This window comes from Ostrinia furnacalis, unplaced genomic scaffold (genome assembly GCF_004193835.3).
Source record: "Ostrinia furnacalis isolate ACB-3 unplaced genomic scaffold, ASM419383v2 OfSCF4391, whole genome shotgun sequence".
NCBI lineage: Eukaryota > Metazoa > Arthropoda > Insecta > Lepidoptera > Crambidae > Ostrinia > Ostrinia furnacalis.
Window position 1 is genome coordinate 290619 of NW_021134630.1, and position 20012 is coordinate 310630.

Consider the following 20012-nt stretch of genomic DNA (forward strand, 5'->3'; position numbering starts at 1 on the left):
TAAGCATTCTATTTTAGTTTATCTTACTTGGAGGGGTAAACATGGTTAGTAGTAGGTAGGTACCTAGGTAATTTACTTGTACAAGAATGACTAGTAGGCATACCTAGTCATTAAAATGTTAATAGCGATTCTGTAAAGAAAATGCATAACAAAGTGCTTGTAGCTGGCATTTGTAATAATCCAATCCAGTTGATTAGCATTTTTTCAAAATTGATTTCATAGCGATAGGTTTTTTTTAATATGTTTTTTTTTCAAATCTTACTTTGATGAACTTTTTTGAGTTTTGGATTACAAGTTAGTTTAATGTGCTGAAGCTAACTGATAATTATAATAATTGGTTGCCGAATTTATACTGTTAAACACATAATCCTTATCATTGCATAGTTTATTGAAACCAGCTGTATTTACTTTTACCCCAAAATATGGTACCAAAAGGTCGGTTACTTTCTACTTGCACGTTTGTGTATTGCAAACATAAGATTTCGCAAACCTAAGTGATGTATGGAAATAATATATTATTAATTACTATTAGTTTTGTTGAACTGAAAGTAGTAAGTGTATCAAATTATTAACTCCAAAAAATAATGTTTTGAGTTCCTACTGAATGCAGAAGAAGCACTGCACTGACTGAAAGTTACCATTTTGAAACTACGTATTTGGTTACTTTATTAGTAGGTATCTACTTACCTGCATCATCATGAAAAATATTTTGGGTAAGTAGATAGATAGGTACTGTTTACTTATCTGCTTAATAACTCAAGTCAAGTGAGAGTATGTAGGTGTGACAGGTCACCTTCCACATGCACTAAAAATCAGGTTCAAATCTTGCGAAAACCATTTCGAGTTCAGTGTGCCTACCATGAGTTTACGTTAGGTGTGCTCGCTAGCGACTGCGTAAAAAAATGACATTAATTGTATGACATATTGTGCAGCGCCCCTAGCGGCTACTTTCAAGAAACAAATACTTCATAGAGATTTTTGACGTACTCGCTAGCGAGCACACCTAACGTAAACTCATGGTAGGTACACTGAAGTATAAAAGTTGATATTGAATTCGGAATTTATCATACCACTGGTGACCACTGTGTCTTATTGATTCAATAGACAAATACATTTATTTAACTAGTAAATAATGATTTCCAAGGTAAATAAATCATTAATTAGAAATTAAATTAAATCTAATTGCCTGTTGTACCACTGTAATTTTATGTGTGCAATAAAGATTTTAAATAAATAATTAGTAATTGATTAAAATTTTTGAAATAAATTGTTTAAAAATTACTTACTGAATAAATGAAAATGTTTTTAGTTCACTATCCCTGGAAAAATGGGCAGCAAGGTTTTTCACCTTTGACTTTTTTCATACATAATTGTTTTAAAAACGAAGCTTTTCCAAGAAACCATAACTGTGAACTTGTGGCATTATTGTTATGTCCTCAATATAAATAAAATATTTATCGTAGATCGTCATCGTTGCGGCAGCCCTCGCCATCGCTGCGGCGCGGCCTCAGGGCGGGCACGAGCACGGGCACGCGTACTCGTCGCAGAGCATCGTGCTGCACCAGAGCCACGGCCACGAGGCGCAGAGCCACGGCCACCAGGTGCAGAGCCACGGCCACCAGGAGCAGAGCCACGGTCACCAGGAGCACCACGCCCACGAGCAAGAGCACCACGTCGACTACTACGTAAGTGTTTCTCCAGATGAAAACTCGTCAAAATACTTAAATCTCATACATTCAGTCCACAAGGACACGTGCATTTTGCAATTCGTGCGTAAAACACGTGCTAGTTTAGGAAACTTCGACTCGCACATTCGTTGTTGCGTCCAGCGAGTATAACGTACTTATGTCCTGTTGCAGGCGGAGCCCCACTACTCCTACGAGTACAAGGTGCAGGACCCGCACACGCACGACAACAAGTACCACCACGAGACCCGCAAGGGCGACCAGGTGAAGGGCGTCTACAGCCTGCACGAAGCCGACGGCTCCGTGCGCATCGTCGAGTACACCGCTGACAAACATAATGGGTAAGTCTTTTACTGTGGAAGAGCTTTGTTATACCTGTGGATGTGAAGTCAGTTCTGTTAATGGATATTCTATGGCCCTCTAGAATGCCAGTGTGATCTAATATTGTCCTTCCTTTACAGATTCAACGCCATCGTGAAGCACGAAGGCCACGTCCCCGAGCACCACCACTCGCACCATTAAATAACTACCTCTAAGCTGTGATACTAGCTGTTGACTCTTGATAATGTTTTTGTTAAGTTTTGTAGATATAGCAAATAAAATTCTATAACTGATCCATTCTTTTCCCTGACCCGAACCACCCTAGTCTATGTTCTTCAATTTATGTAAAATAGCAATCAAACAAAATAGATTTCACTTTCGAATAGGGTTACTAAATTGTATTTTTGATAAGATCTTGGATCTTGGAAGAAATTGATTGCAGCGATTGAAGTTTTGAATAAAATTACAAAATTCCTGTTTTGCTAAAGTGGACCAATAGTGCAGATTTTTTTATAGATTTTGATTTATTTAGTTAGATTTCCACGGATAAATATGATAGATTTGTTGGAAGTTAGTTATATGTAAAAGCTCTAAAGCTTCAATATCTCCAACCTTCAACACCTTTAATTAACTGTTCCAAGTCTTAAAGAGAAGAGAGAGTTTAAATGTAGAATATTGAATGCGTGGGCTGTAGATATGTATTTAAAACAAACGAATTTCAATAATTATTTATTCAAATTTTATCTTAATCTAAATCGCAACAATTGACTAAAAGTAGATTTTTTCGTTCTACCAAAATAAAAAACTGGCCAAGTGCGTGTCGGACTCACGCACAAAGGGTTCCGTACCATTGATTTATGAAATTATTATTTTTTAATTTAAGTTATTTGTATGAAAGATTACGCGGTAATAAGCGGTTTACGATTTACGAGGTATTAAATAAAAACTACTTACTAGATCTCGTTCAAAACAATTTTTGTTGGTAGTTTTTATAGTAATGTTCTTATGTAGGTACCTACATCACATGTTTTTTTAGATTTTTCATTTTCTTATTTTAGAAGTTAGAGGGGGGGGGGGACCAACTTTTTTCCAATTTGGAAGCGTCTGTCACGCAAACTATTCGGTTTAGAAAAAAAATATTTTAGAAACCTCGATATCATTTTTGAAGACCTATCCATATAATTATGTTGTATGTGTTTGATGAAAAAAAATTTTTTGAGTTTCATTTCTAAGTATGGGGAGCCCCCAATATTTATAATTATTTTTTATTTTTGCATCTACATCTTAACGCGGTTCACAGAATACATCTACCTACCAAGTTTCAACAGTATAGCTCTTATAGTTTCGGAAAAAAATGGCTGTGACATACGGACGGACAGACGGACAAATGGACAGACAGACATGACGAATCTATAAGGGTTCCGCTTTTTGCCATTTGGCTACGAAACCCTAAAAATCGTCCTGAAAACATCAAACGAATCAAAATCGGAGTTTTTAAGTCGACACCCACAGCAGGAAAGCACCCTTTTTAGGGACAAAGAAGATAGTACAATATTCTGGTTAAGGTTCAGTTCGAACGATGCTCGCGTACTTCACCTAGACATTTGCCTGTAGCAGGACTGTTCATTTCCGCGAGTTTGCATCGAAAACAAAACACGCTCGACTACACCTCTTGAGATATCTAATCGACAGGACAATCACGAGCGAGCATTGACGCACGCATGTGTGTGTATTCTTTACCCATTTGCATTGTAAAGACAATAAACTATGTATAATATAGCGGTGGTGCAATTAATACTGTGCAGATCTATAACTGCCTGAATAATAATAGAAACACAAAATATAATTCATGCATAATCATGTATTTCCTCCGCCATTTTCTGCAGTTTGGCACCTCACTTTTCTGAGTTCCCTCATCGTTGGAGACAATATTTATACCCACTCCAACACCATGTTGTCTCATGGATGTTGATAAAAACCAAATGTACTCAGCTGACACACGTGATGCTGAGGGCAACGATGTGATCATAATGTTCTAGTACAAGTTGAAAACCTTCGGTAAAGTCAGATCCCTCTGCCTCATGCTGCATCTTAACCCGTACTCGTCCAGAAAAATTGAAAATCTTATTTATTTAACTTTTCTTCAAAAATAAGTAAGGTTACGAGATAATTGAAAAATTTAGGTTTAAAGTTCAAAGCGCTATGAGTGCATACAGTTAGGAAGTTTTGGGTCAGGAAAATTAAAAGTATTGATAATTATTTTATAGAATTTGTTTTACTATATTTACAAAACTTAACAAAACATTATCAAGAGTCAACAGCTAGTATCACAGCAAAGAGGTAGTTATTTAATGGTGGTGGTGCTCGGGGACGATGTGCTGGACGTGGCCTTCGTGCTTCACGATGGCGTTGAATCTGTAAAGGAACGACAATATTAGATCACACTGGCATTTTAGAGGGTCATAGAATATCCATTAACAGAACTGACTTCACACCTATAGATATGACAAAACTCTTCCAATGTAAAAGACTTACCCATTGTGTTTGTCGGCGGTGTACTCGACGATGCGCACGGAGCCGTCGGCTTCGTGCAGGCTGTAGACGCCCTTCACCTGGTCGCCCTTGCGGGTCTCGTGGTGGTACTTATTGTCGTGCGTGTGCGGGTCCTGCACCTTGTACTCGTAGGAGTAGTGGGGCTCCGCCTGCAACAGGACATGCGTTATACTGCTTATACTCGCGGAAATTATGGCACGTATAGTACCTACTTATGTGCCTTTAGGTATCTAGGTATGTGTAGCTACGCATGTCAATCTGGACAAGCTCTTACATAGTAGTCGGCGTGGTGTTCTTCCTGGTGAGCGTGGTGCGCGGGCTGCTGATGGCCGTGGCTCTGCGCCTGGTGGCCGTGGCTCTGCGCCTGGTGGCCGTGGCTCTGCGCCTCGTGGCCGTGGCTCTGGTGCAGCACGATGCTCTGCGAGGAGTACGCGTGCCCGTGCTCGTGGCCGCCCTGAGGCCGCGCCGCAGCCACGGCAAGAGCTGCTGCTACGATGACGATCTAAAGAAAACGCATATTTGATTAGAATCGCAAATTCAACTTCTCAAAGTTCAGTTATTTTAAATTATAATACTTTTTGCTAACTACCTTTGAGTACATGTTTTCTTTAGTTTTTGCTGTTGACACAACAGAAGTTGTAAGTTGAATGATAATGCTGATTTAATTCATGTTCTTTTATACTACAAAAACATTATTTGCCACTGATATGCTTTCATAAGAAAGTGGTCATGACAGTGGTTAAACCTGTTTCGAGTATATGGCTGCGAACGGCGTCCTTGACACGGATTTAAAAATTCGTTTATGTAATTTGTAACAAAGTGACATTTCTTTTATTGTACTTGTATGAATTAGATATTAGATTAGCTGAAGGTCGTGGCTTCGATTCCCGCCTTAGGCAGTTAGATTTTTTCAAGTTGTTTATTTAAACATTTTGATAATTATGATTTAGTGCTGGGCACAAAATAGTCATTAAACATTCTTCTAATGTTATTATGACACACAACGCAAATGTTGGATTGAATCTACGAATTATAGCATGATAGTTTTTTTCTGAGTCTAGGTTTGAGTTGCACCACCTAACTTTGACCGTAACTATAACATTAACTGCTGCTTCTTTTAGACATCATGTTTTCTCTACTTTTTATTTTTTTATACTCAGTTTTCTGATTTCATTTCTATTTTACCCATTTTATGAGTACGTAAAAAATAACCAAGTGAAATCTTGAACATTTATGTTAAAAAACCCCCAATCAATCACTCAGTGCCAGAGATTGCAACCCGGTATGTTTCTCAACCCGGCTGGGCCCGGTCGCATTCGTCGCCAACCCAGCCGGGCCCGGCGGACTCGGCCGGGTTGTGTGTTAGCGGTGAAACCTTTACGCTCGCATTCACAAACATTACTATGAGGTCTCACAGTGCGCGTGGACGCACAGGGTGACACGAACCAATCACAGAGCTTTATTTAACGCTGTGGGTTCGATGTGCTGCTTCATTTAAGCAAGCATCGTTTGTGAATATGGGCGTTAAGTATTGAAAATTTCTATACGTGTTCCTTGTAATTTCTCGTAACTTTAAAAGTTATCCTTTGAATAAAAACTAGTCAAAATGTCTTCATCATCATCATCATCATTTCAGCCACAGGACGTCCACTGCTGAACATAGGCCTCCCCCAATGACTTCCACATCGCACGGTTGGTAGCGGCCTGCATCCAGCGCCTTCCCGCTACCTTTATCAGGTCGTCGGTCCACCTTGTGGGTGGACGTCCCACGCTGCGACGTCTTAAGAACATTTAATTTTGTGTTCCTACACGCATATTTTCGAAGATATCATCCATCTTATTAGAGTTTGTACCACCGTGACTTGACACTCAGCGAGTTCTTTCAAACAGGCTTTGTACATAATTTTCATTGATAAGTTATGTAAATAATTTATTTAACTATGCCGAATTATTTTATGCGTTCAAGATAGAATCAAATGGACGGTGCATGATTGGGAAAGTCGACCCCGTCTTGATAATCCGCAGTTTTATAGTAGTCTAGGTAGCTATTATAGCGTAGGTACTGTAGCGTTGCAATTTTGGCTGTTTTCACAAATTGATATTTCTTCTCGATATTTGGATTTAGGATACCACTAGCGACATCTATTGGCGTGATTTAGAATTAATTTGCAATAGATGGCGCTTTTTGCTCAGTCAATTCAAATATATTTTATTGAAACATTTCCTAATGTTTTTATTGTGATTATTCTATTTTTTNTTAGTATTAGTATTAGTATTAGTATTAGTATAGATGATCCAGTCTTCTTAGCCTGGCCCATTCCCATTTTATTTGGGGTCGTCCCTTCGCAACATGCGATATTTATGATCCAGTGCTAGGCACAAATGGTCACCATGACTTAAGACTATAAACATCCATCTAATGTTATTATAACACACAACGCAATTGTTGGATTGAATCTGCGAATTCGAGCATAATAGTTTGGTTCTGAAACACTGAGATAGACTGAGAAAATAGTTCAATATGAAGCGTCGATTAATTACGGCTTCTTTTAGTCATCTTTTTAGCTGAATAATCTCAGAAAATCATTTTTTTAAACTCGGCTTTCTGATTTCAATTCTTTTTTACCCATTAAGGAGTACGTAAAAATAGCCAAGTGAAATCTTGATCTCGACACCCATGTAGGTAGATCCTAATTCAATGGTCGGCGAAGTTAACAACCTTTCACATTTATGTTTTAAAAAACCCTCGATAAATCACGCAATGCCCACTTCTACTTCTAATCTAAACTACTATAATAATCATAATTTGTAAAATTAAGTCATTGTTAGAAGCGTCTTGATAATCCGCAGTTATAAAGTAGTCTAGGTAAGTAGCTATTACAGCGTAGGTACCTACACATATACTCAACATNACAACCTTCAACACCTTTAATTAACGGTTCCAAGTCTTAAAGAGAAGAGAGAGTTTAAATGTAGAATAATAAATGCGTGGGCTGTAGATTATGTTTTTAAAACAAACGAATTTCAATAATTATTTATTCAAATTTTATTTAAATCTGAATCGCAACAATCGACTAAAAATAGATTTTTTCGTTCTACCAAAATAAAAAACCGGCCAAGTGCGTGTCGGACTCACGCACAAAGGGTTCCGTACCATAGATTTAGGAAATTATTATTTTTTAATTTAAGTTATTTGTATGAAAGATTACGCGGTAATAAGCGGTTTACGATTTACGAGGTACTAAAAAAAAACTACTTACTAGATCTCGTTCAAAACAATTTTCGTTGGTAGTTTTTATAGTAATGTTTTTATGTACATCACTTTTTTTTTTAGATTTTTCATTTTCTTATTTTAGAAGTTAGGGGGGGGGGCAATTTTTTTCCAATTTGGAAGCGTCTGTCACGCAAACTATTCGGTTTAGAAAAAAAATGTTTTAGAAACCTCGATATCATTTTTGAAGACCTATCCATAGATAACCAACACGTATGTGTTTGATGAAAAAAAATTACACAGAATACCGAGTACTACCTACCTACTATCTACCTACCAAGTTTCAACAGTATAGCTCTTATAGTTTCGGAAAAAAATGGCTGTGACATACGGACGGACAGAGGGTATTTCTTCGGAGGCAAAATTTTCGATGTCTTTGGGTATAGTTCTGTAACCAACTAAGAAAATGGCATGCAATATTTTTTTTCGTATAGCTTAACTATAGCCCTATCTGGCGCAAATTACATTTTTGACATAATTGCTGTCTTTATACAAAATAAAAATATTTGAAGTGTGATTCTCTGATTCATATGGTGTGTCCGTTAGCCATTTTCCGGAACAAAATGGTTGATGTAGCATTTTCCTTTTAATATATCAATATAATTTAAAATTATTTCGAAAGCAATGAGTTGTCCTTCTCCAAAAAAAATGCGTCATAATTTTAATTAAGTTAGTTTGTTTGCAAAAAAATAAATTAGCAGTGTCCGGCATAAAATACTGATTCATATGGCGTGAGCTGTTCTTGACCATAACTGGTCAGGTTTTAATCATGAGAGTCTGGTTTCTGGCGTGGAGGCAAGCCCATCTTGCAACGGATGAGCTAGAAGGCAGACGTGGAGCTGAACTTTAACGATTTTCTTCTGACACAATAATGGTGCCCCAACAATATTGGTGTTATTTGAAAGCCCAATAAATATCCTTAAAGAAAAACACATTTAATTTCTTAATAAATGATTAACATATACCATAAATGTGACTTGAAAAAATACCTCACTTTGGGCCCACCTATGGGATCAATTAGACCAATTTTTATGGTTATAAAACCAAATAATGATCTCACGTGTCCTCTTTAACAGATGGATAGCGATTAATCCCAACTTAACAGTTTTATAGCCATAAAAGTTGGCTCTAGCGTAACTACCTATTTTTTGAAGAAGTGACTCTGGATCCTTCTAAAGACACATTTTTGGGGTAAAAACCTTTCCTTTAATGCAATGAAGGTTAGAACTAGGCTTTTAAATGGTGCTAATATTGGTGGGAAGTGGGGAAGCATACGTTTGAAAATGCTTGTCGCGGGAGGTGCGATTTATTTGATGTCGAGTGTAGTCCGCTGATGTTTTGCTTAGATCTTTTAAACTTCGCAAATATTTTATTGGAGTTTTCAGCAATAGATAGAGTGATTCAGGAGGAAGGTTTATTATACATAACATCCACGTAAATCTGAAGTAGGTCGATAATATCTTATAAGTTTTCATAAGTCATGCGTTGCAGTTATTTTTATTCGTATTCACAATGGGGTCCTTCACTGCTGCAATCATCTTCATCATTTCGTCGTCCATCGTCAGGTAGTCCTACCTACTTATCGTCTTTCAGTGTCTGGTCCCCACTTGAAACAATTCTACCCCAACGGCGAGCTATGTGCTTTATTTACCTACTTAGGTTCCTAATCGTTATAATTATAATTTCTGTCTAAATAGGTTCGTTAAATGCAAAGATTTCCATTATATTTAGATACATCTCAATTTAAAAGAGAGGGACGGAGCCTAAGTAGGTACCCATAAAAGCCTTTTTTTTAAGAACAACACCATGGAAAGCTAAACATTATGCATGTGTTACGTAACGAGTGGTTTCACTACAATAGTCAAGCGGCAGCGGGGTTCGAACCCGCGTTCCTCGGATGGAGACTCTTTATTCAATAACTTTTATTAAAAATGTGTCAACATTATTTTCAGTTTTCAGTTTCAGATTGACGCGGGTTCGAACCTCTGCAACTTTTGAGAGATTTTATCGGTCCACCTTGTGGTTGAACGTGGCCTTGGCCCCTTTCGATCCTACTTACTTCGATTCCCCCCTACGTGGCCCTTTTTGAAAATATTTCTGCCTTTCTGCCATCAGTTCTAAGACCTATAATAATATGCCATCGCCATTAACAACGTTTCTTTGTTTACAAATCTCTTTACTTCGATTTCGTTAGTTAATTAACTACTCTACGTATTGAAACATTGTATTTTCAGGATAAAGGTAGACGAATTAATGTAACCGATGACGATATGAATTTAAGTGTTGGCTTTCAGAAAGAACAGTCTTTAGCAGCTTCCACTCATTAAGATTCCATCGAACAGACTGGAAGGTAGGTTTGTTATTAAGTATTTTACAATGATCAAACGAACTTACCAAGTGAAGTTCGATCTAAATTATCCTGTTTTCGCGCTTGAGGCCGTGGAGGACGCTGCTTGTAGCCTAAAAGTGTGCGAGACCCGTTGGACCCCGGAAGAAGAGAGGAATGTTCAGGGTAACGGCTTGTAACCGCATGGCTTCCAAGGTACCCGCTTTTCCATCCTTCAAGTAGGAGTCTTTCCGACCTGACATCGCGCAGTTATCTTAACTAGTAGAGTCTTTTAATATTTAGGCTGAGTTTTAAGAAATTTGTAGTGGCAATAATATTCACCAAACCGAACCTAATTAACGACCCTGAATCCCTTGAGATTGGCACTATTGCAGTAGTTATTATAATATCGTAATTGTTAACTATATAGGAGCATACGAGATAAAAATAAATTGTGTCAATTGAGAGGGAGCTGTTTTATTTACATTTTCTAATTTCACACAAGGAACGGTAACTTATATAAATTTCTGCAAGCCGGACAACCTCTTTTTCACGTGCAGACTATTCACCATCTTCTCAGTCTGCACCGGTGGCGGTTCAATTCCAGTCACCAAGCCGCCAGGAAAAAATCCTTTCTTGCAGTACCTTCCTCGGATATTTTTTCCGCTGACTTTACGCTTAGATCTTTTAAACTTCGCAAAAGATTTTACTGTAGTTTTCAGCAATAGATAGAGTGATTTAGGAGGAAGGTTTACATATTAACAGCCACGTAAATCCGAAGTAAGCCATGCGTTGCAGTTTTTATTTTCATTCGTATTTTGAGGACTTTCACAACGGGGTCCTTCACTGCTTAGCCTACTTATCATCTTTCAGTGTGTGGTCGCCACTTGAAACATTTCTACCCCAACGGCGAGCTATGTGCTATATTATTTACCTACTTAGGTAAGTACCTAATCGTTATAATTATATTTTTTTGTGATAAATAGGTTCGTTAAATGCAAAGATTACCATTACATTTAGATACATCTCAATTTAAAAGAGAGGGACGGAGCCTAAGTAGGTACTCATAAAAGCCTTTTTTTTTAAGAACAACCCTCATGGAAAGCTAAACATTATCTATGCATGCGTTACGTAACGAGTGGTTTCACTACAATAGTCAAGCGGCAACGGGGTTCGAACCCGCGTTTCTCGGATGGAGACTCTTTATTCAATAACTTTTATCTTTTATTAAAAATGTGTCAATATTATTTTCAGTTTTCAGTTTTAGATTGACGCGGGTTCGAACCTCTGCAACTTTTGAGAGATTTTATCGGTCCACCTTGTGGTTGAACGTGGCCTTGGCCCCTTTCGATCCTACTTACTTCGATTCCCCCCTACGTGGCCCTTTTTGAAAATATTTCTGCCTTTCTGCCATTAGTTCTAAGACCTATAATATGCCATCGCCATTAACAACGTTTCTTTGTTTACAAATCTCTTTACTTCGATTTCGTTAGTTAATTAACTACTCTACGTATTGAAACATTATATTTTCAGAATAAAGGTAGACGAATTAATGTAACCGATGACGATATGAATTTAAGTGTTGGCTTTCAGAAAGAACAGTCTTTAGCAGCTTCCACTCATTAAGATTCCATCGAACAGACTGGAAGGTAGGTTTGTTATTAAGTATTTTACAGGATGAATGGAGGTAATGATAGGAAATTAAAAGTTATCAGTTATGGACATTGATATACTATATTTACAAAACTTAACAAAAACATTATCAAGAATCAACATCTAGTATCACAGATCGAGAGGTAGTTATTTAATGGTGCGAGTGGTGGTGCTCGGGGACGATGTGTTGGGCGTGGCCTTCGTGCTTCACGATGGCGTTGAATCTGTAAAAGAAAGACAATTTGAATTGATAAAATCATTTTTTTTTCCGTGAGGTAAATTGTCAGCTCATGTCCACTAATTACGTTCATGGACTGGCGGTGTAAATTGAAGAGATTCGACATTAATTGGTACCTATATTGGTTCTTAGATTCTATCAACAAAATTCTTTTGAGTGAAATATTTTACTTACCCACTGTGTTTGTCAGCGGTGTACTCGACGATGCGCACGGTGCCGTCGGCTTCGTGCAGGCTGTAGACGCCCTTCACCTGGTCGCCCTTGCGGGTCTCGTGGTGGTACTTGTTGTCGTGCGTGTGCGGGTCCTGCACCTTGTACTCGTAGGAGTAGTGGGGCTCCGCCTGCAACAGGACATACGTTATACTGGACGCAATAGCGAATGCGCGAGTCGAGGCGAAAGTAGCAAGCGTTTTACACATGAATCGCAAAGTGCGCATGTCCATATGGACGGAATGTATGAGATTCTAGTATTTGACAATCGCGTGTTTATCTGGAAAAGCTCTTACGTAGTAGTCGACGTGGTGCTCCTCGTGGCCATGGCTCTGCTGCGCTTGGTGGCCGTGGCTCTGTGCCTGGTGGCCGTGACTTTGCTCCTGGTGGCCATGGCTCTGCGCCTCGTGGCCGTGGCTCTGGTGCAGCACGATGCTCTGCGAGGAGTACGCGTGCCCGTGCTCGTGCCCGCCCTGAGGCCGCGCCGCAGCGATGGCAAGGGCTGCCGCAACGATGACGATCTGCGACAAATGTTTTTTTCAGATTGGGGTCGTAATTTTAAGGCCACTACTTTCAAAACTTATTTTTTACTCAAACTTCTTTTTAAATCTATTGTGTATTATAGAGTTAAAAGCTGAAACTGTACTGCCAGGTTTTCCAGGAAAGTTAACTGTGTAGCTTACAAACGAAAATTAAAGAAAGAACCAATCTGTAGGTAAGTTAGTTTAACTAATTGAGAAAGATACACTTATTATTGCTAATTACCTTGGAGTACATGTTTTTTTTCTTTGTGTTGTTAACTCAACAAAAGCTGTAAGCTAAATGATAATGATTTGTTTATTTGCGTTTCTTTTATAGTTCGAAAACGAAATTCGTTACCAATAATTTTGTTAAGACAAGAAAGTGGTTTGACAGAGGTTAAACCGGTTTTATGGACTGATTTGTGGACATGTAAGTGTGAATATGTCCTTGAAAATCAAGTTACATACTTAATCGCTGCAAGTGTAAGCTCTCTTTTGACTTAAGTATTACCTTACAAACATTATTATCATAACGTTAACTTTGGGTAACTTTGAAATTTTTAAATGTACCTACCTACGTTATGCATTAATTTTTTACTGTTCAAAGTTACCCTGAAAATTTATACTACTGGCCTAATAATCAACGACCCGGCTATGATAAACATCCTTTTACCCGTTTCACTTTAGATAGATAGAGAGTATTTATTTGTCTCAAAAAAGGTTAAATTAACAATTTCATTTTACCAATGCAATAGGGATGTTTCCTGGGTAAAAAAAGCAAGAGTTTGACTTAGTCCATCAAATAAGTTATATCAAAAAATACTCGACTCTTATTTCAACTTTTTCAAAATAATGAAAATTGAAAGATATAGGTAAAGGGCGCCAAAGTTCAGAAGAAGAGGCCCGTGATTTCAAGGAGTGCTTAAAAGTGTAGCCGATTATCTAAACCTTGTTAAAATGGGTAACTGAATAAAGCTGACTGAGTCGGTGTCATCTTTTTTGAAAATTATAAATAACTTGAAAAAATCGAACTGCCTAAGGCGGGAATTGAACCCACGACCTTCCGCTTGCCGGGCGACTGCTCTTCCAACTGAGCTACTTAGACACTGGATGAACCCGTCGAAGTTTTGAAGTTATTTATAATTTTCAAATTAGTATGAGATGCGACTCTTAACGCTAAAAATTTAATAACTCGGTGCCATCTTTTCAATACCTTTATAATTGTAGACCTTAAGGTTGACAAATAAAAAGCCGCTTAAATCCAGAGTATCTGTTGTTGTAAGTACCTACTTATCTAGTAACTTTAGCTTTATTGATGATCATATCTTCGCACTACCCTTGAGTTTTAGTAAAAATGTGGCACTATGCAGAAACCTCACGCAGAATTCTTGATATACCTACCTAATTTAAAAAGAAAACCATACAAAAAAACTAAACAAGACGCATTCACTTTCGCATGTAAGAAGTACAAAAGGTTAATTTGTTTTCGCTGATTCCCCAGAGTTTTTGAACAGAAGGAGGTTCTCAGTTTGACGCCTATTTATTAGTCTATTATAAGTTTGGCTAAACAGATTTAGATGTGGTTTTAAAAAAACAATTTGTAACATTTTGAAGAATCGAACTCTTCAGTTGAACTTTATTTTAGTTGGTTTTATTTTATCTTAATATATTTTTTTCTTGATTTTAGTAGACTTTATTGTTACCACTAAAGGTTGCCAGTACATTCTAGGGTGAGTTGCATCATCTTACTTGAACAGTAACTAATCATAGCTGGCGATTTTTGTATGGGGTTTGACAGATTTTTGATGTTTGTTAAAAGTTCGGTAAAACTAAAGTTGTGTAAGAAATCAGTTTTTTTTTTCACTAAAATTATATTTTATGACGACATAATATTTTTACTGTCGTTTTACTTACCTACTTAGTTACACCTCTGGTCACGAAATACATAGCTGTGCTGAAAACGTTCATCAAAAACTTGAGGCTTGGCGGCGAGATCAATAGCAAGGCTGAAGCTGCGGCATTCGTAAAGTTCCCTTTCGAAGTTAACTGCTCGCGTGACCTAAGTTGGGCAAAATTACAGTTCACGTCGATTGTGTTGTAAAACCTTTTTATTCATTTGAGACACCGGTGCTGCAGAAAATCATAAAAGAATAATTACTTATTATTAAATAAAGCATAGTGCCTTATTTAGATTATGTATTTGTGTTTGAAATTATTATTATTTATTTTTTAAATAAATAAACACACTCGTAATGGTCGACGTTAGATGAATATATAGTAATTCAGCAAATTATACTCGTATTTATCAGATCATAGTAATGATAGTGACATTCCTACTTCGAACAAAGCTGCACCGTTTTAGGTACCTAATTATATTTTAAATATTAAGTTGGGATGTCGTAGGAGTGTTTTACCTTTAATATTAAATAATAACGATGAGTGCTTGTATTTTCTTATGATTTATTTATATAAATTAAATACAATTATAACACAGATATTAGCTAGGTACTAGTATATTTACAAACTTAACAAATACTTAATTTTAATCACAATTCAATAGTTCTAATACTAGGCTAGTGGTGATCTTCTTCGCGTTTGACCACGGCGTTGAATCTGTAAAAAGAAAAGAAAAATTAAAAATAAAGAAAAGTGATAGAGTTTCTGACACCAATGTAGAACCTTTAACCTTTGACCTTCCATAGAACCGTCAATATTACTTAAGTAGAATATAATCCTTTATTCCTTTTCCATTTTAAGTCTCTTTTATCCCATTCCTCCCCACTGTCCTATTTTTAAGACACCACTAGCGGCCGCCCGCGACTTCGTACGCGTGGATTCCGTTTTACCCCCTTCATCTATCTTACGCGGTTTAGATTTTTTCATACAAATGTTTTTTCCCGCTAACTCCCGTTCCCGTGGGAATTTTGCAATATCCTGTTGTAACTAAGCTTTAAGTTTACTAAGGTACCTGCATACCAAATTTCAAGCGTCTAACTTAAGCGGTTTAGATTTTTCATACAAAAGGATTTTCCCGCTAATTCCCGTTCCCGTGGGAGTTTCGGGAATTCCTTTCTTAGTGCACCTCTACGGTACCTAAGCTACGTCCTTTCTAAATTTCAAGTGCCTACGTTTAGCCGTTTAGGCTGTGCGTTGATCTGTCAGTCAGTCAGTCAGTTTCTCCTTTTATATATTTAGATAGAAGATAGATATTCAACATTTTTTTTACACGAGCCCGTGCGCCTAGTCTGGACGCACCATTTTAATACTTACCCATTGTGAGGGTCGGCGGTGTACTCAACGATCCGTGTTTTGCCGTCAGCGTCGTGGAGGTGGTAGACGCCACTCACGGTGTCACCATCACGGGTCTCGTGCTGGAACTTGCTGTCTCCCGTGTGAGGGTCCACCACTTTGAACTCGTATGTGTACTTAGAATGCGCCAATCCGACCCCTTCACTATTCGTGGCGTCGTGGAGGTAGTAGACGCCACTCACGGTGTCTCCATCGCGGATCTCGTGCTGGAACTTGCTGTCTCCCGTGTAGGGGTCCACCACTTTGTACTCATATGTGTACTTAGAATGCGCCAGTCTGACCCCTTCACTGTTGGGCTGTAATGGCTAAGAGATACGTTCATAGAGTAATAATACTTACCCATTGTGAGGGTCGGCGGTGTACTCAACAATGCGAGTTTTGCCGTCGGCGTCGTGGAGGTAGTAGACGCCACTCACGGTGTCACCATCACGGGTCTCGTGCTGGAACTTGCTGTCTCCCGTGTGAGGGTCCACCACTTTGTACTCGTATGTGTACTTAGAATGCGCCAGTTTGACCCCTTCACTGTTGGGCTGTAATGGCTTAGAGATCCGTTCATAGAGTAATAATACTTACCCATTGTGAGGGTCGGCGGTGTACTCAACGATACGAGTTTTGCCGTCGGCGTCGTGGAGGTAGTAGACTCCACTCACGGTGTCACCATCACGGGTCTCGTGCTGGAACTTGCTGTCTCCCGTGTGAGGGTCCACCACTTTGTACTCGTATGTGTATTTGGGATGCGTCTGTGAAGGAAAGAACTACGTAAAACACTGACAGAGCAAGGTACATACGACAGCAAATCAAGCTAAACTATGTGGCATCTTAGTAATAAGTGCTATTTTGCAATAAAAATGGCTGAAATGCTGTAGTCTGTATAACGCAGAAAGAGGCAAATATATTAGTTTCATTTCCTGCATTCTTAATGGCGCAACTGAAAAAGTATTTCTCGTTGAAAATGTTAATTGCAAAGTTTTGCCTTTACTTATAAATCTGACACCAAATTATACCCTACTAGCTTTCCGCCCGCGGCTTCGCCCGCGTGGAATTTTGTCTGTCACAGAAAAACTTTATCGCGCGCGTCCCTGTTTCAAAAACCGGGATAAAAATTATCCTATGTTCTTTCCCGGGACTCAAACTATCTCTATGCCAAATTTCATCAAAATCGGTTGCGAGGTTTAAGCGGGAAAGCGTAACAGACAGACAGACAGACAGACAGAGTTACTTTCGCATTTATAATATTACTAGCGGCCGCCCGCGACTTCGTACGCGTGAATCCCGTTTTTCCCGCTAATTCCCGTTCCCGTGGGAATTCCGGAAATTCATTTCTTAGTGCACCTCTACGGTACCTAAGCTACGTCCCTTCCAAATTTCAAGTGCCTACGTTTAGCCATTTAGGCTGTGCGTTGATCTGTCAGTCAGTCAGTCAGTTTCTCCTTTTATATATTTAGATTAGGATATTAGGATAGGATTAGGATTAGGATATTAGGATATTAGGATAAGGATATTAGGATTAGGATTAGGATATTAGGATAAATACTAAGAACAAATAAACGTACGACCCTAACTTAAAAAAACACGGTAACTTTTTAACTCTCAGTGGTACAAACAACTCTTGTTGCTTTACGCTATAGTACATAGAAATAGCTGGAGTCTTGTTTTTATTTCATCGATTTATTTACCCCACTCTGCTCACTAATTGTTGACTCTTCTTTTAACACAAACCGATGGATTTATTAGATAAAAATAATAAACGAGATACTTACATAATGGCCAACGTGGTGGTCGTGTTCGTGGCCGTGGCCTTCTTGTGGGCGCGCCATCGCGACAGCGAGAGATGCGGCAAGTAAGGTCTACAAGATTATTAAAGAATTGGATACAGAATGTAAAGATTACATTCTATCTGACGCCCGTATTCACAAACATTACTATGAGGTCTTACAGTGCGCACAGGGTGACACACAAACCAATCACAGAGCTCTATTCAACACTGTGAGTTTGATTTGCTGCTTCACTTATACAAGCATGGTTTGTAAATACGGGCGTTAGATAGTCTCGTAATTTCCCAATACTGGAATTGTAAAATTGCAAGGTGCACGACGCCCACACCGGCGACATCAAGCAGCACCACGAGTCCCGCGACGGGCACAAGGTGGAGGGCGCCTACAGCCTGCACGAGCACGACGGCTCCGTGCGCACCGTCAAGTACCACGCCGACAAGAAGACCGGGTAAGACGATAAGCTAATAATCATGACTTACAGGCGAAAGCTGAAACAAAACAATATATTGTACTCTCGTAACTGTACTAGAATTTGTAGTAGTGGGATGTTTTGGTGACAATGGAATAATTATTTTTTTAATCCTGTATTAACCCAGCATCCTCAAAAGATTACACTGACATAAAGACAGTAAATTTGAAAATAATTAAAAGTCTTCAATAAAATTAGTATTAGTAAAATCTAATACAATTTTGTTATAATTTCAGATTCAACGCCGAAGTGAAGCACTCTACCAAACACGTTGAAGAGAAGAAGCACCATCACTAAATCGAACAAAATTACCTAGATGGACGTCGATGTAGTTTTAACTTATTTATTTTTGTTATTTAGTCTTTACTAATGACAGTAAAAAGTTTTAAATGAATATGTTCCTATTATTATTTATTCAAAATATTCAAAATCATCTCCAATCCAACGGATATGAATAAAACTGGTACATAGTGGAGTTGTAACAGAAGTTAGTCTTTTTCTCTGCACTTATGACTGACAGTTAGTAAGCTGACCACTTTATGCACTGTGTAGAGCCACAGAGCAACGGATTCGAAAAGTGGTCAGCTCTATAAACTGTCGTAGGCTTAAAGAAATTGACTTCGTCATAATTTAACTTACCTCTTTATCATCTCTCCTCTCGGTCTATGTAGTTGACTACAGTAAATAGTGTCCACTATTTGTACTGTGTTATGTACTATTCTAATTTGACTCAGAATCAATGAATTCTTGCTATGCTTAAGTGTAAGCGAAATCTATCTCGGTTTCATGAAAATTAATTTGTAAAGTTTGGTAAATTATAAAACATTACAAACTAAGTAAAACTACAAAATAATTAAGTATTTGAAATTAATAGACCTCAATTTTAAAATAAACTACAAATGTAAAAATAAAACAGTAGCACCTACAGAACTATGAATTGTAGGTACCTATAGCTATTAATTGTATTAGATAACGTGTAGTAAAATAAAAATTTACGTTATTTCGAGTGCAATTTATTAGTATAATGTAAGGGCTCATTCCCACGGTAATTCAGTTTTGCTTTGATTGTTGTGTGAACACATTTTGTATTTCAAATTCAGACAATGTAAACGGGATGTTCGAGTGAACGTCAATTGTATTAAACACGAATACCTACTACTAAACGGGATCCAGCAAAAAACAGTTCTTGCAAAAACGGAATGATCCATGGGAACAAGCCCTTAGTGAAACGTTGATATCAAAACTTTTAATAACTGCAAATGAATTAAGTAAGGCTCTATACTAAGACTTGAGCGACCCACATGTTTACTTAGCTACGTAAATAGGTACAATCCGTAAAGTATTGTAATTACCTAACTAGTTTGTCGGCCGTTTGGTGTAGTGGTTCAGCGTTCTGAACCACTAGTAGTCCGTTGACTACTATGCCGAGAGGTCCCGGGTTCGATTCCCGGCCGGGCAGAAATTGAAATGATGAATTTTAATTCTTCTGTAACGGGTCTGGGTGATAACTATGTTTATGTATGTATTTAAAAAAAAGTATATAAGTAGTATATCCGTTAAGCTAGCACCTATAACACAAGCATTAAGTTGCTTACTTTGGCGCTGGCGCTGTGTGAAATTGTCTAAAAATTTATTATTATTCAAATTGATAAAATTCGTCTTTTATTTGTAAGAAATAGAT

General features: G+C 38.0%; 4 protein-coding genes across 5 annotated transcripts; 1 reads left to right on the top strand and 3 right to left on the bottom strand.

The window, feature by feature from the left end:
• Nucleotides 1-1072: 1072 nt before the first annotated feature.
• On the top strand, nucleotides 1073-2207 carry LOC114359431 (uncharacterized histidine-rich protein DDB_G0274557-like). The gene is made up of 4 exons (XM_028313834.1): nucleotides 1073-1144; nucleotides 1464-1685; nucleotides 1860-2026; nucleotides 2147-2207. The coding sequence occupies exons 1-4, from the start codon at nucleotides 1133-1135 to the stop codon at nucleotides 2205-2207; spliced, it is 462 nt and encodes a 153-aa protein (XP_028169635.1). The 5' UTR covers nucleotides 1073-1132.
• Nucleotides 2208-4324: 2117 nt separating this feature from the next.
• On the bottom strand, nucleotides 4325-13037 carry LOC114359456 (cuticle protein 21-like). Of its 2 annotated transcripts, none has more exons than XM_028313871.1 (4): nucleotides 13023-13037; nucleotides 4834-5061; nucleotides 4542-4708; nucleotides 4325-4421 (listed from the first exon to the last, which is right to left on the bottom strand). In XM_028313871.1, exons 1-4 carry the CDS (start codon nucleotides 13032-13034, stop codon nucleotides 4355-4357), a joined length of 474 nt encoding a protein of 157 aa, XP_028169672.1. In that variant the 5' UTR covers nucleotides 13035-13037; the 3' UTR covers nucleotides 4325-4354. The 2 variants fall into 2 exon arrangements, with proteins under 2 accessions (XP_028169672.1, XP_028169671.1); XM_028313870.1 differs by lacking the exon at nucleotides 13023-13037 and adding an exon at nucleotides 5149-5214.
• Nucleotides 13038-15351: 2314 nt separating this feature from the next.
• LOC114359432 (cuticle protein 7-like) lies at nucleotides 15352-16514 on the bottom strand. The gene is made up of 3 exons (XM_028313835.1): nucleotides 16504-16514; nucleotides 16049-16375; nucleotides 15352-15391 (listed from the first exon to the last, which is right to left on the bottom strand). Exons 1-3 carry the CDS (start codon nucleotides 16512-16514, stop codon nucleotides 15352-15354), a joined length of 378 nt encoding a protein of 125 aa, XP_028169636.1.
• A 142-nt stretch (nucleotides 16515-16656) lies between these two features.
• On the bottom strand, nucleotides 16657-17904 carry LOC114359433 (cuticle protein 7-like). Its single transcript, XM_028313837.1, has 2 exons — nucleotides 17848-17904; nucleotides 16657-16827 (listed from the first exon to the last, which is right to left on the bottom strand). The coding sequence occupies exons 1-2, from the start codon at nucleotides 17902-17904 to the stop codon at nucleotides 16657-16659; spliced, it is 228 nt and encodes a 75-aa protein (XP_028169638.1).
• Nucleotides 17905-20012: the final 2108 nt, after the last annotated feature.